The 14,616-nt window shown below is 27.3% G+C and overlaps 1 protein-coding gene across 9 annotated transcripts in view; it reads right to left on the bottom strand.

Annotated features, from left to right (window-relative positions):
* Positions 1–14,616, bottom strand: part of bcas1 (brain enriched myelin associated protein 1) — a 28,157-nt gene that overhangs the window by 11,503 nt on the left and 2,038 nt on the right. For 3 of the 9 annotated variants that reach the window (XM_051097002.1, XM_051097001.1, XM_051097007.1), the window contains exons 4-10: positions 14,133–14,458; positions 7,641–7,799; positions 6,890–6,949; positions 4,641–4,676; positions 4,204–4,395; positions 3,991–4,065; positions 1,874–1,912 (exon numbers count right to left, since the gene is read on the bottom strand). In XM_051097002.1, the coding sequence (XP_050952959.1) occupies positions 1,874–1,912; positions 3,991–4,065; positions 4,204–4,395; positions 4,641–4,676; positions 6,890–6,949; positions 7,641–7,799; positions 14,133–14,458 (887 nt within the window). The remainder of the gene's footprint in view (positions 1–1,873; positions 1,913–3,990; positions 4,066–4,203; positions 4,396–4,640; positions 4,677–6,889; positions 6,950–7,640; positions 7,800–14,132; positions 14,459–14,616) is intronic. The other 6 variants (XM_051097009.1, XM_051097008.1, XM_051097010.1 and 3 more) reach the window with 3 other exon arrangements.

The raw sequence follows: 14,616 nt of genomic DNA, 5'->3' as shown, positions 1-14,616 counted from the left end.
ACATGGCCAAAAAATACATCTTTTTATAATAAAAAAATACATAAAATAATAAACTAAATAAAAATAATATTTCTGGGGCAAGAAAATACATTTCCAGTCTTACAGTAGCCTACATTTAGGGTTAAATATAAATGTAGATGGCCTACTAGAGATCAAAAATAGATTTATAATGATTTAAAAATGTTTAATATTTTTATATATTGCAATACTGCATTATTGAAGCATTTTAAATTATGTTCCTTGCTGAATTTTATTCAACTGTGTTATATGTTTGCACGTTACAGACAACAAATCAAGTTTTCCTTCAAATGTGACATATGTGAATGCATTTTCTGGGACTGAAATATAGAGGGCAAACTATATTTTTAAATGCTTTCTGAAAATATATGCAGACATTATAAAAAATATATTGTTAGAAAATATATTTGCATAAATATTATTGCATTTTTTTGCCCTTTTTTAGAATATTTTTGAAAATATATTTTAAAGGTATATATATATTATCAAAAATATACAAAAAATAGCCAAAAATATATTGATATAAAAAATATTTTGAAACATATTTTACTAAATATATTTTTGCCCATTATTGTAGATTTTGAAATATATATATATATATATATATATATATATATATATATATATACATAAACCAAATATATATATATATATATATATATTTGAAAATATATATTTTGCTAATATTTTATTTTTTTATATTTTTGAAAATATATTGTAAAGGTATAATATATTTTCAAAAATGTACAAAACATATTTTTTGGCCATTATTGAATATTTTGAAATATATTAAAAGTATATATTTAGAAAAATACATTTTGCAAATATGCATTTGTTTGTCTTTCTAACTATTTTTGAAAAAATATATTAAAAATATATCTGAAAATATATATATTGCAAATATATTGTTTTGCCTTTTTAAATATTTTAAAAAAATTTTTTTGCAAATATATTATTTTGCCTTCTTAAATATTTTTGAAAATATATTGTAAAGGTATAAATATATTTTCAAAAATATATCTTTTGGCCATTTTTGTAGATATTGAAATCTATTAAAAAAAAAAAAAAAATATATATATATATATATATATATATATATATATATATACATGAAAATATATATTTTCGCAAATGTATTTTTTGCCTTCTTTATATTTTTTAAAATATATTTTAAAAGGTATAAATACATTTTCAAAAATATACCACAAATTTCCAGAAAACATACATAGATATGAAAATGTAAATATATTTTGAAACAAATTATTTTAACAAATATATTTTTTTGGCCATTTTTTAAATATTTTGAAATATATTAAATATATTAAATATATATATATATATATATATATATATATATATATATAATTTATTTATTTATTTATTAATTATTTAAAAATGTGCTTTTAAAAATTCTAAATACGTAACAGGGTTGAAGCCTAAGTCATTTAAAACATTGGACCAAATGTTCGTAGTAACCAATACAATTCTATGTCCCATAAACTGTCCCATAGACTTATTTTAGTAATAGGCTTGAATGAATACAATCAAAACTATAATTTGTGTAAAAATTGACTGAGAATATTCATTTTCTCACAGTGGTTTCTGTCAAAGTTTGTACATTTTATATAATTGAAAAAGCTGGATAGATGTTAAAAAAATACCATGCAACATTAGATAATAGTTCATCCAATATATCTTTACTCTTTGAAACATATGTTAGTAATGCAACACTGTTTTATACCCTCTTCATAGAAAGTGCCAAGTACGTAAGTGTAAATAGTAGATTAATGATTTTATTTAGGAAGACAGTCCCACCACCGTGCAAAGAGACAATCGATCAGCTAAATGTATTTACCTGCACCTCAACCGGCTTTTTCTCTTCCACCACAACAGGCTGCAGGCAAGCACATACTGACATTAATTTTGCAATAATCTACAATTCCCACAGCACTTTACACTGGCCGTTCATCCTAGCATGGACAAATACTGAGTCACTGGTTACATAAAGCCTTTACAAGAGCCTCCGGTCGCTGAATAAATCTGATGTCAGTTATGAAGTGGTGGAATGGAGAGGCACATGGTTTAGTTGGCGTCTGTTGTGACATGAGGTAATGGCGGCTGTCAACATGATGTCACCGTAATGGGCCTTCACTCATTCATTATTTCCAATGAGTTATTTCCATTATTTCCAGTGATCTTTTCACAGTAAATTCTGCTATTATTATTATTTACATTCAGACTTTATTATTATGAAATATCAATATTATTATGAAATACTTCACAATTCAATAGTATAATATTTCTTTATTGATTTAACTTTTACAATTTGATAAAATAATAATGATAATAATAATAATAATAATAATAATAATTATTATTATTATTATTGTTGTTGTTGTTATTATATACATTCAAATTATTATTATGAAATTATTTACAGTTCAACAGTATCTATTTTGTATTGATTTCCTTACATTTTAGAATTTTATTAAATACCACTACTATTACTATTTTATTACTATTATTATTATTATTATTAATAAATCAAATAATAAAAAGTAAATATTATGAAATACTTTACAATTCATTATAGTGATTCAATTATATTGAATATTTCATTGATGTGCTTACTTTTTTATAACTGAATAAAATAATAATAATAATAATAATAATAATAATAATAATTATAATTATTATTATTATTATAATGTAATAATATAATACATTAAAATGATTTTTGTGAAATATTTTACAGTTCCATAGTATTACAGTAATATATTTTATTGATTTGCTTTTTATAATTGGATTAAATACCACTACTACTAATGATTATTGTTTATGTTTATTATTATTATTATTATTATTAAATCAATTCATTAAAAAGTAAAACATTCTAGTGATACCTTAAAAACATCAAAAACATCAACATGCTAGTGATAACTTTAATTGATTTAACTGTATAATAATAATAATAATAATAATAATAATAATTATTATTATTATTATTAGCATTATTAGCATTGAAATTATCATTAACTATTTTACAATTCAATAGTATTATAGTGATTTATGATTATAATTTTTATTATAATGTAATTATTATTATTATTATATAAATTAAAAGTGTTATAAAATATTTTACAGTTCAATATATTGTAGTGATATTTTAATTGATTTAACTTTATAATAAGATTATTATTATTAACATTCAAATTATCACTAAATATTTTACAATAGTATAGTGAATTGTGATTATAATTTTTATTATAATGTATTATTATTATTATCATTATTTAAAATATTTTATAATTTAATATATTATAGCGATATTATTAATTGAGTTAATAACTTGATTGAATAATATTATTATTAATAATAATAAAATAATATTATTATAATCAAATCATCACTAAATATTTTACAATTCAATAGTGTTACAGTAATTTGTGATTTAGTAATTTAGTCATTTATAATTATTGTAATGTAATACTATTAATAATTATATTATAAATAATATTAAATAATATATATATATATATATATATATATTCAAATTATTATCTTAAAAATATTTTACAGTTTAAAATATTGTAGCAATATTTTTAATTAAATAAAATAAAATAATAATATATTAATAAATGAAATGATAATAATATATCAATAAATAATAACAATAATAATAATAATATTATTATCAGTGTCCCAATTTGTTCTGCCTTTTTTTTTTTTTTTTTTTTTTTTTTTTTTTTTGAAATAATACACATACAGTTTCATGGCCTTAAAAACTATTAATGACCAGTAAATTTTGCCATTTACTGGTGTGGCAAAATGTTCGTTTTAGGCTCTGATTCCAGCTCTCTCACACAAAAGGCAAAATAACAGTAGCTCTCTGTATTAATTTGCATGTCTTGAGTTAACAGTAATGGGTCAGTTCAGTTAATATCAGAGCAGCCCGTGCTTGTTATCATTTACCACTCCTGACGTCTTAGCTCTGGCTCCACTGCTTGTCGCCGCTTGAACTTTTGACACCACCTTGCCTAGCAACACCTCAAATTCACATTACTGTGTTACGGCGTGCCACATACGCTACATACAGATTTAACACGTACAGTAAGAGTCCAAGTCTCACCGGAGAACCAAAGGGAAAGGCTTTATTAATGTGCTTTATTGTTCTTGCTGTCTTACCTTTGGACGGAAGAGTTTGCTTAATGCACTGTCTTTAGTTTTGCTCTTGGCAGATCCCTCTGCTTTTGTTGCAGCTGCTGTCGCTGCTTTTGCTGCAGACGTTTCCTCTTTCTTTACCGCCGGCTCTGCTTTGCTTTCCATCTTAGGTGGTGCTGGGGGAGGAGGAGGAGGTGCCTTGGGTGCTTCCTGTACCTTTGAAAGGAGTGCATTTGTTTTATTTTTAAGCACAACACAGCAGGTGGTTTACATTTTTTATTTATTCCTCTGCAGTGCTTCATAGTCAACAAAGCACCTCTCAAAAACAAATCTTTTTCTCAGCAGGTTTCTTGTGGCATTATTGTTTTGCTTATGGTGTTAAAATGTGATTATAAAAATGATGCAAAAGGTGGAAATATTATAAAAGCAATAAAATATGTAATGCAAATGAAATGGCTCACATTTGTTGATGGTGCTGGTGGGGTTTCTTTCTGTGACTGAAGAATAAACATTCAGACAATAAATACCAAGCATCATCTGTATTAAGCACAATAATCATGCTTTAATTTTTGGCAAATAAACCTGAGCTTAAATTATTTGTTTATTTAGACATAAATTGTATTTCATTATATTTATTAATTTATAAATATAAAAATCATGCTTAGATAAATAAGAAAAAATAATCAATAAATAAATAAGTTTGTCTTATTTATTAATTCATAAACGTATAAATAACATTAACCATCACTAGTCAGAAAAATAAAGAAAGAAATATATAATTGCATTTTATGCTTATTTCATATGCATTTATTTATTTGTTTTTTATTTTTTATTTTTAGGGCAATAATCTTACATGAGTTTTTTTTTTTCCCTCACATGTATCTAAGCTTGAATAATTTATTTATTTAGACATAAATTGTATTTCTTTATATTTATGTATTTATAAATATATAAATTATACTTGGATAAATACGTAGAACAATCAATAAACAAATACATCTTAGCTTGATTTATTTATTTATTTAGACATAAATGATATTTCTTTATATTTATTTATTTATAAATATATAAATCATGCTTAGATAAAATAATAATAATATTAGAAATAATATAATGACAATAATTGCAATCATTACAAATTAGAATAAAATAGAATAGAATCAATACAATCAATAAACAAATACATTTGTCATATTGTTCTATTTATTTATTAATTAATTTATTCATTCATAAATGTATAATGAATTAACCACCCTTAGACAGAAAAATAAATACATAAATGCATTTTATATTTATTTTATATGTATTTATTAGTTTTATATTTATTTAGGACAATAGATTCATATTACAGAGTTTTGTTGTTGTTGTTTGTGTATATATCTAAGCTTGAATTATTTATTTATTTAGACATAAATTGATTTTTTTATATTTATTTATTTATAAATATATAAATCATGCGTAGATAAATAACAATAAATAAATAAATCTTCCATATTTTTCTATTTATTTATTCATAAATATATAATTGTATTAACCATCCTTAGACATAAACATAAATAAATAAATGCATTTTATAGTTATAGTTTATGTGTTTATTTATTTTATATTTATTTATTCATAAATGTATAATGCATTCTTAAATAAATAAATAATGCATGCTTAGATAAATAATCAATCAATCAATCAGTGCACTGTGTTAATATATGTATTTATTCATAAATTTGTAGAAATATCATAATATATCATACATTTGTAAAAAAGGATGTTTAAATAAATACTAAGGATAAAATAAATACTAGTTAATAGATTAAGTTAATACATTTTGTATTTATTTATCCATAATTTCTAAATAAAGCCTGCTTAAATAAATAAATATTATATTTTATGTATTGTATATTTATTTATAAATGTATTAGTAAAACATTCTTGAATCAATCAATGCATTATTATGTATTTATTCATAAATGTTAAAATTCATACACATAAATGTCATAAATACCACTCATTTGTAAAAAAAAAAAAAAAAGTTAAAATGTGTTAAATGTATTTATTTTATATCTATTTATTCATTAAATAAAGCCAGCCTAAATAAACATTTTATTTTGTTTATTTATACGTTTATTAATAAAGCATTCTTGAATCAATCAAACTATCTATCGATCAACATACTGTTTATTTTATATGTATTTATTCATAACTTGGTTAAAAATGTCAAATATTATACATTTATAAAAACAACATGCTTAAATACTTTAATAAGTTAATACATTTTGAATTTATTTATATCTATTTATTCCAAATATTATAAATAAAGCCAGCTTAAATAAATAAATATTATAATTATTTCATATTTATTTATACATTTATTAATAAAGCATTCTTGAATGAATAAATGAATGAATGAATGAATGAATAAACAAACAAATGAAAATGAATGAATGAATGAATGAATGAATGAATGAACAGAATTTAGGCTGTCACATTAAAATGTTCAGCACTATAATAATCAATAAAACAATCCTATGCAGAAATAAAAGCCTTAAGCAGAATAGAGGTACTGTAAACTGCTCTTATTAAAACATTATAATAGTAGAAATAATACTATGACAATAATCTCAATCATTAAAAATTAATAAAGTAATATAATATAATATAATAATCTCATGAATATGAATGAGTAATGCTGTGACAGTCAAGGTTTTTTAATTACCTGTTCTTTTGAAGCATCTGGAGTGGCTTTGGCTTCTTTGCTTGTTTTGGTCGGAGTGACCTTCGCATGCAGAAAAGAAAACGGAGACACAGAAACATTAGAGTGACTGTGAAAGACCATCAGAGTGGCGTGTTTAAGCACGTACTGCTCCTTCAGGTACTCCATGTCCCCAAACCGGGCCTATACTCATTGGCGACTGAGAAATCGAAAATGTATGTTTTGTGAGGATAATGCCCGTCTGTCAACCCAGACGAGCTGACTTTGCCACGGGCACACAAAGAGCTGGCTGGCAGGGACCGATCCAAACATGTTTCTCCTATTGAGTCAGCCATTGTCCTCTGGAGATGGCGTAGGCCTTCCCGTGCTTTATCACAACTCCAAACGCACAGGCCTCCCTTGTGAGCTCACATTATGCAGCAAACAAAAGCCTGCCACAGTCTGACATGTCCAAAGGATTGATTTAGCAGAGTGCCAAGCAGAGTTTAACAGATTAAAGACGCAGTGTAACACATACCACAATGATGGAGTAAAAATGCATCATTGTAGTCTGGTGCAACAAGTCTAGATTGTTCAGTTATAGACAAATGCACACTTGTTATTGTTAAAAAATAACATTTTATAAACACTGCATGCTTATTTTAGTCAATAACATCAAAACTAATCATTGCAGCTTAAAACTCCACATGCATTCAAGTGCGTAATTCAACATTCAAATCACTAAAATCATTGAACCAAATAAAGCAATACTTACAAATGTTTTGAAAAAGTTCATAACTGTCTTTTCTACTGGTTTGACCTCCTCTGACGGGTTATTTTCGTCTGCGGCTTCCACAGGACTGGGTTCGAGAGCTTCAGCCTCCGGCTCGGGCTCTGGCTCAGGCTCTGCGCTGGTCTTTATGTCCACTGGATCCTATAGACAAATCCAGAGAATGTGTTACAACCCTTACAGCTGATGTGCAATAGATGCATTGAAATAGGGGCACAATTCCATCCATGCCTCTGCCTACTCGAGCCAGCAGCAACAATCATCCTTTTATTAACGCCTGTTTCCCCCCCTCACTCATTGATATTCAGCAATGTGCTGGACTTAACGTCTGCGTCTGCTTTATCTGAGAGTGAAATGTGTCATATTTTAATTGTACAGTATGTGTTTTGGTGGTTATATATTAGTGGAAATCAGTTATGGTCAATATATGACGGATATAAGTCGATAATAGCTGGTCGATGATGATTGGTGTACAGTTACAGTAGCTCTTCGTTAGATGTTAGATACATGCAAATGTAAAATACACAAGAAAAAGACGAAACAAACACTCTCTGAGACAGTAACATGTTTGGAATAATTAAAATACATATTTTAATTTTTTTAATAACTATGTTTTTAAAAGAAGTCTATTTCGATCAAACATAAAAACATGAATTTTGTGAAATATATATATATATATATATATATATATATATATATAAAAAATTATATCATTTATTTATTAAAAAAAGATTATTATTATTATTTATTTTAATAAGCATATAATAATTTTTCCTTATTTTCCATATATATGAGATGTAAAAACTGTTTTTGCTCCTTAATATTTTTATAGAGACCATTAATCTATATATTAATTAATAAACTTAGCACAAGAATAAAATTTGTTTTCTTATTTTCCGTAAAATATTTATTTATTTATTATTTTATTATTTATATTATTTTTATTTATGATGCAATTTCAGATTATTATCAATGCTAAAATCAGTTTTTGCTGTGTAATATTTTTTGGAAGCCATTAATTAATATATTTATTAAAATAATAATTCTTATTATTACATATTTTAATAGGAATATAATTTTTTTTCCTTATTTTCCATATATATATATATATATATATATATATATATATATATATATATATATATATATGCAATTTACGGTTATTAGCAATGTTGAAAATAGTTTTTGCTGTGTAATATTTTTGTGGAGACCATTAATTTATATATTTATTCGTTTGTTAAGAATATAAATATTTTCCTTATTTTCCACAATTTATTTATTTATTTATTGAATTATTTATGATGCAATTTCCAGGTTATTATCAATGCTGAATTTAAATAATTAATTTAAATAATTAATTCATATATTATTAATGTTGAAAATACTTTTTGCTGTGTAATATTTTTGTGGATACCATTAATTTATATATTTATTAATTTATTAAGAATATAAATATTTTTCCATTATTAATTTTCCATTATTATTCCATTATATGTTGTGTTATACGGTTATGTTTAAAACGTATAATAATTAATATATATATATATACATATATACACATATATATATATATATATATATATATATATATACACACACATATATACACATATATATATATATATATATATATATATATATTTAATATTTAAAAGTGTGGGGCAAGTAATATTTTTAGTAATATTTAATTAATATTGTTAATAATAATGATAATATTTTATAATAATATTTATTTAATAATAATAATAATAATAATAATAATAATAATACCAATTTAGAAAGGACACAGTACATTGATCAAAACTGACAATAAACACAATAATAATGTTACTTTTTTTTAAAATTTCAAATAAATATTGTTCCTTGAACTTTTTATTAATTAAAAAAAAAAAATCTTAAAATATTGCATTTTTGTTTCCATACAAATATTAGGCAGCAAAAACAGTTCTCAACATTGATAATAATAAGATTGATTATTAATTATTAAGCACCAATAATTACTGACAACAATTAAGCACCTAATCAGCATATTATAATGAAATATTAAATATATTCAAATACAAAACAGTTATTTTAATTTGTAATAATGTTTCACAATAGCATCGCTTTTACTTTATTTTTGGTCAAAAATAAGAGACTTCTTTCAAAAACAATCTTAATTAATTCAAACCTTTGTCTGGTATGGTACAGTAAACAGAGCCAAAACAATAAGCCAAGAAAGCAAAGAAACATTTACAGGATATTTTAAATAACGTCATCTTCAGGAAGAAATCTAGTGGTTAATTGTGTTAATTGATGACAAGCATCTTGAGGAGAGGAGCTAGTACGTTTACATCTTAAGTGAATCGCATGCGGTAAATTCGTCCATGCTGCGGCTTTCTCGGCGAACGATCATCGGTATTACAACTGACCTTATTCAGACATGTGAACTCATCCGGGCAAAGCTCAATTGTGATATGAACAGTGTTTTCATCAGCACATGCATCAACCCTGAGAGCCTTATATGAAGCATCCTCTAAAACCTTAGTGCACGCAGACCTCAACTGGGAAAGCAATTGAGCAGAATCACCAGAATTACTTTTAGCGAGCACAGGCTCTTCTAAACATCCAGAAGCGTTCAGTGGTCGAGCAGGTTCCTCAATAATCACCCAGTTTTCCTCATCTACATTTGCTGATCCATTAAAATCGGAAGCCAAAGGAGTGATTTCTTCTTCAGCGATCAATGCTTGTTCCACAGATGTTGTTAATGGTTGCTCTGCGATGACCAATATCTCCTTAAACTTGTTCCTTTGAAGTTCTTCAGACTCTTCTGCATCAAGGCTTTCTTGTTCCTGAGTGATCTGTAAGATTTCCTCAACAATATCTGCAATTTCTTCAGCAACCAGCAACGGCTCTTCAGCTCCAACGACTGGTTCCTCAACTTTGACAGTATCCACTGCTAATTTGACATCTGAAGACACACTATCAGCCTCATCGGCTACTTTCGTCAGTACATCATTGAGCTCGTTCTCACATGCTTGCTCCTTCTCATCCGATATAATGCTTTCAACCAGTTGTATAAGCTCTTCATCTTCTTTCAAGGCCTTTTCCGCATCTTCCGTCTTAGGTTCTTCATCTTCTGCAACCTTAGCGTCAACTTGTGCTTCTTCAGACTTCAGATGTCCTATATGTATCTCACTGGGTTTTCTTTTAACTGGCTCTCCAGCTATTAGTTCTTCTGGAACAGCTACTGCTTCTTGTATAGCAGGCAAATCTGGGAGGATCTCATCCGTTTTTGAGAACCTCTTTGTCAATACACTCGAATTTACGGGTTGCACGGGAATGGCGTCGACCAATTGCAATTTGATCTTCTCCGCAACTTCCTCAAGAATCTCCTTTTGGTTTGCATTAATGAAGATTTTGTCCTTTTGGAACGAGAAATTGGTAAATGTGAATAAGAATGCACTACGTTTGTGATTTATGAGGATTTGTTGTTACCTGGTAGATGCTCGGCAGAATACTGCAGGTATCTATCCAAAAATAATCATCGGCTAAAGCAGAATTTGATTGCAACACGTTCTAAAATTGTACTAAAGCATTCTTGATTTTATTATGAATGAACAATGGCGTTTTAGTGCCACGTTAAAAAAATAAATAAATAAATAAAAAAATTAGTAAATAAAGGTGCAATATTTCTAGAATAAAGTTGCAATATTTTGAGAATATTGTTGAAATGTTTTGAGATTAAAGTCAAAACTATGAGACTAAAGTCGAAATGTTTTGAGAATAAATGTGAAAAATTTTGAGAATAAGTCAAAAAAATTTCAGAATAAAGTCAATGTTTCGAGAATAAAATCGAAATGTTTCGAGACTAAAGTCAAAATGTTTTAAGAATAAAGAAAAAAATTGAGATTAAAGTAATGTTTTTAAGAATAAATTCAAAACGTTTAGAATAAAGTCGAAATGTTGAGAATAAAGTTTAAATGTTTTAAAAATAAAGTTGAAATTACAAGAGTAAAGTTGAAAAATTTCAAGAATAATGTTGAAACATTTAGAGAATAGTCGAAATGTTTCAAGAACAAATTCTAAATGTTTTGAAATTAAAGTTGAAATGTTTCGAGAATAAAGTAAAAATTTTTGGAAAAAAAGTCTAAATGTTTAGAGAATAAAGTTGAAATTATGAGAATAAGTCAAAATGTTTCGTGAATAAAGTCAAAAGGTTTTGAAAATAGTTGAAATTACAAGAGTAAAGTTGAACAATTTCAAGAACAAAGTTTAAATGTTTCGAGAATAAAGTAGAAAGTACAAGAGTAAAGTTGAAAAATTTTCAAAAATAAAGTCGAAACATTTCAAAAATAAAGTCGAAATATTTCGAGAATAAAGTCGAAATATTTCGAGAATAAAGTCGAAATGTTTCAAGAATAAAGTTGAAATGTTTTGAGAATAAAGTCGAAATTAATTAAATTGTGGCAATTAAAGTTATAATATTTTGAGAGTATAGCCTGCGCATGCAGATGGCTTGGATTGGGAGCACCGGAAGTTGTTGCCAGGCCACCGAAATTTATTTGAATACACCTGAGATTATTAGCAGAAATCATACAATGTGCCATACTCGCAGGGACATGCTTGGAAATAATATTTCACATCATCGATTGCATTCATTAGGCCTATTTGTAGTGCACCAGCCACCTAATAATAGCAATAAGCTTTGTGCTTTTGGTACTTTTAATATAATAGTCTCAGCTTTCAAAATCTGTCAGTGTTATAGTGAAATACAAACAGTGTGTCTTGCAATAATGTGTTTTTCACGCTCTTTAATGTTTCGGGACAGATCGCTGCATTCATGTGAATCAATCATCTTTACGATTACAACGAAACATTTGTTTCATTAAATTATACTGTTTTCTTTGTGAAAATTCCACAGAAACATCTGTGGCATCCTATCTTTCATTCCTCATATGTATTTAATTACAAAATAAACAATAAAACAATAAAACGTTATAAAGGTTCAAGTGAACTCCAACTATTGACAAGCTGTCATATTTAAAAAAAAAAAAAACTTATTATACGAACATATTTAAAGGGGTCATCGGATGCCCATTTTCCACAAGTTGATATAACTCTTTAGGGTCTTAATGAAAAGTCTATAACACACTTTGGTTAAAATTTCTCAATGGTAGTGTAAAAAACACCTTTTGTACCTTACCAAAATCAGCTCTGCAAAAATCATTCTCTTCTGGTCGAGGCCGCTTTAAATGTTGATGAGCTCTGCTCGCCCCGCCCCTCTCTTCTCTGCCCTCTCTTGACTTTATTCTCGTAATTTCAACTTTATTATCATAATTTCGACTTTATTCTTGAAATATTATTACTTTAATATCAGAACAGTTTGACTTCAAGCTCAAAATTTGGACTTTATTCTCGAAACATTTCGACTTTATTGAAACATTTCGACTTTATTCTCGTAATCTTAGATTTTCTTTTTAACATGGTACTAAAACGTTGTGTGAATGTGCCTCAAGATTTTTTTACTATTTTTTACTACATTTTACAAGACTAAATCATTTTTCTGTCCACACTAAGAGCAAAAATGCTGTGCAGTGAGACTAATCATAGCCAATCAGAAATATCTGAAGTCTAAAATACAGACGTTTTACTATGGACAAGGGAAAAATTGAGTAGCAGGAAAAATAGTTCAACCAAAAATGAAAATGTACTTAACCTCATCCACATTTTGGATAGTTTGATGCTGTTTCTTCATTGTAACTTGTTAGAGAAATGTAGCATCACTTGCTCACCGATGGATCCTCTGTAGTGAATGGGTGCCGTCAGAATGAGAGTCCAAACAGCTGATAAAAACATCACAATAATCCACAAGTAATCCACACCACTCCAGTCCATCAATTATCATCTTGTGAAGCCAAAAGCTGTGTGTTTGTAAGAAACAAATCCATCATTAAAACGTTTTTGACTTCAAACCATTGCTTCTGGCCAAAATGTGAGTCCATAATCCAATAACGCTTCCTCTCACATAAAAATTCACTAATACATTTAGACTTTTTGGCTCTTTTGGCTTGTAATTAGTGCTTGATCTATGCATATTTCTCTCCTGATTCAGACAAAGAAAACATTTTCACTGGAGAAAGCAATATTATGGATAGAGGACTCATATTTTAGTTAGAAGAAATGATTTAAATACATTTAAATTATGTTTTAAGATAAAAACGTCTTGATGGATTTGTTTCTTACAAGTACACAGCTTTTTGTTACACAAGATGTCAACTGATGGACTGGAGTGGTGTGGATTACTTGTGGATTATTGTGATGTTTTTATCAGCTGTTTGGACTCTCATTCTGACGGCACCCATTCACTGCAGAGGATCCATTCCTGAGCAAGTGACATAATGCTACATCTCATCAAATCTGATGAAGAAACAAACTCATCTACATCTTGGATGGCCAGAGGGCGAGTACATTTTCAGTTTTGCAACTTGTACTTACAGGCTGCACGTCATTTTTCAGATCCAACGTTTTGGCCAGTGCGTCAACTGCATCGTCGCTTTCTGCTGCAGGTTTCACGGGTTCGCTCTTCTTTTTAAACATTTTAAGGAAGCCGGACACCTCATCTCCACTAGGCTTTGGGGCTTTTTTAGGTGGTTCTGGATCTGTTGCGACTGTCGTTTTTGGCTCAGGTGTCGTTTCCACATGTGCAGGTCCATTGGCTTTACTGCAGTCTACCTCCTCTTTTTCTGGTGGTTTTGGTTGATCTGTGACAGGCGCTGGCGGGGTTTCACTCTTTTGCTCCACTGGTGCTTTTTTGATAATCTCTATATCAAGGTAAACAAAAGAAATTATGTATGCAATACACAGGAACCATAATATATACTGCCTTCAGCTATCACTATGATAATCTTTTTGACCAGTCATAAATCATAACACACACCCACTTCTTATATACACTTTTGAGGTTACAGCCAAAATAACA

This window comes from Labeo rohita, chromosome 23 (assembly GCF_022985175.1).
Source record: "Labeo rohita strain BAU-BD-2019 chromosome 23, IGBB_LRoh.1.0, whole genome shotgun sequence".
In the NCBI taxonomy this organism is placed as follows: Eukaryota; Metazoa; Chordata; class Actinopteri; order Cypriniformes; family Cyprinidae; genus Labeo; species Labeo rohita.
This window is presented reverse-complemented; position numbering and strand designations above follow the sequence as displayed.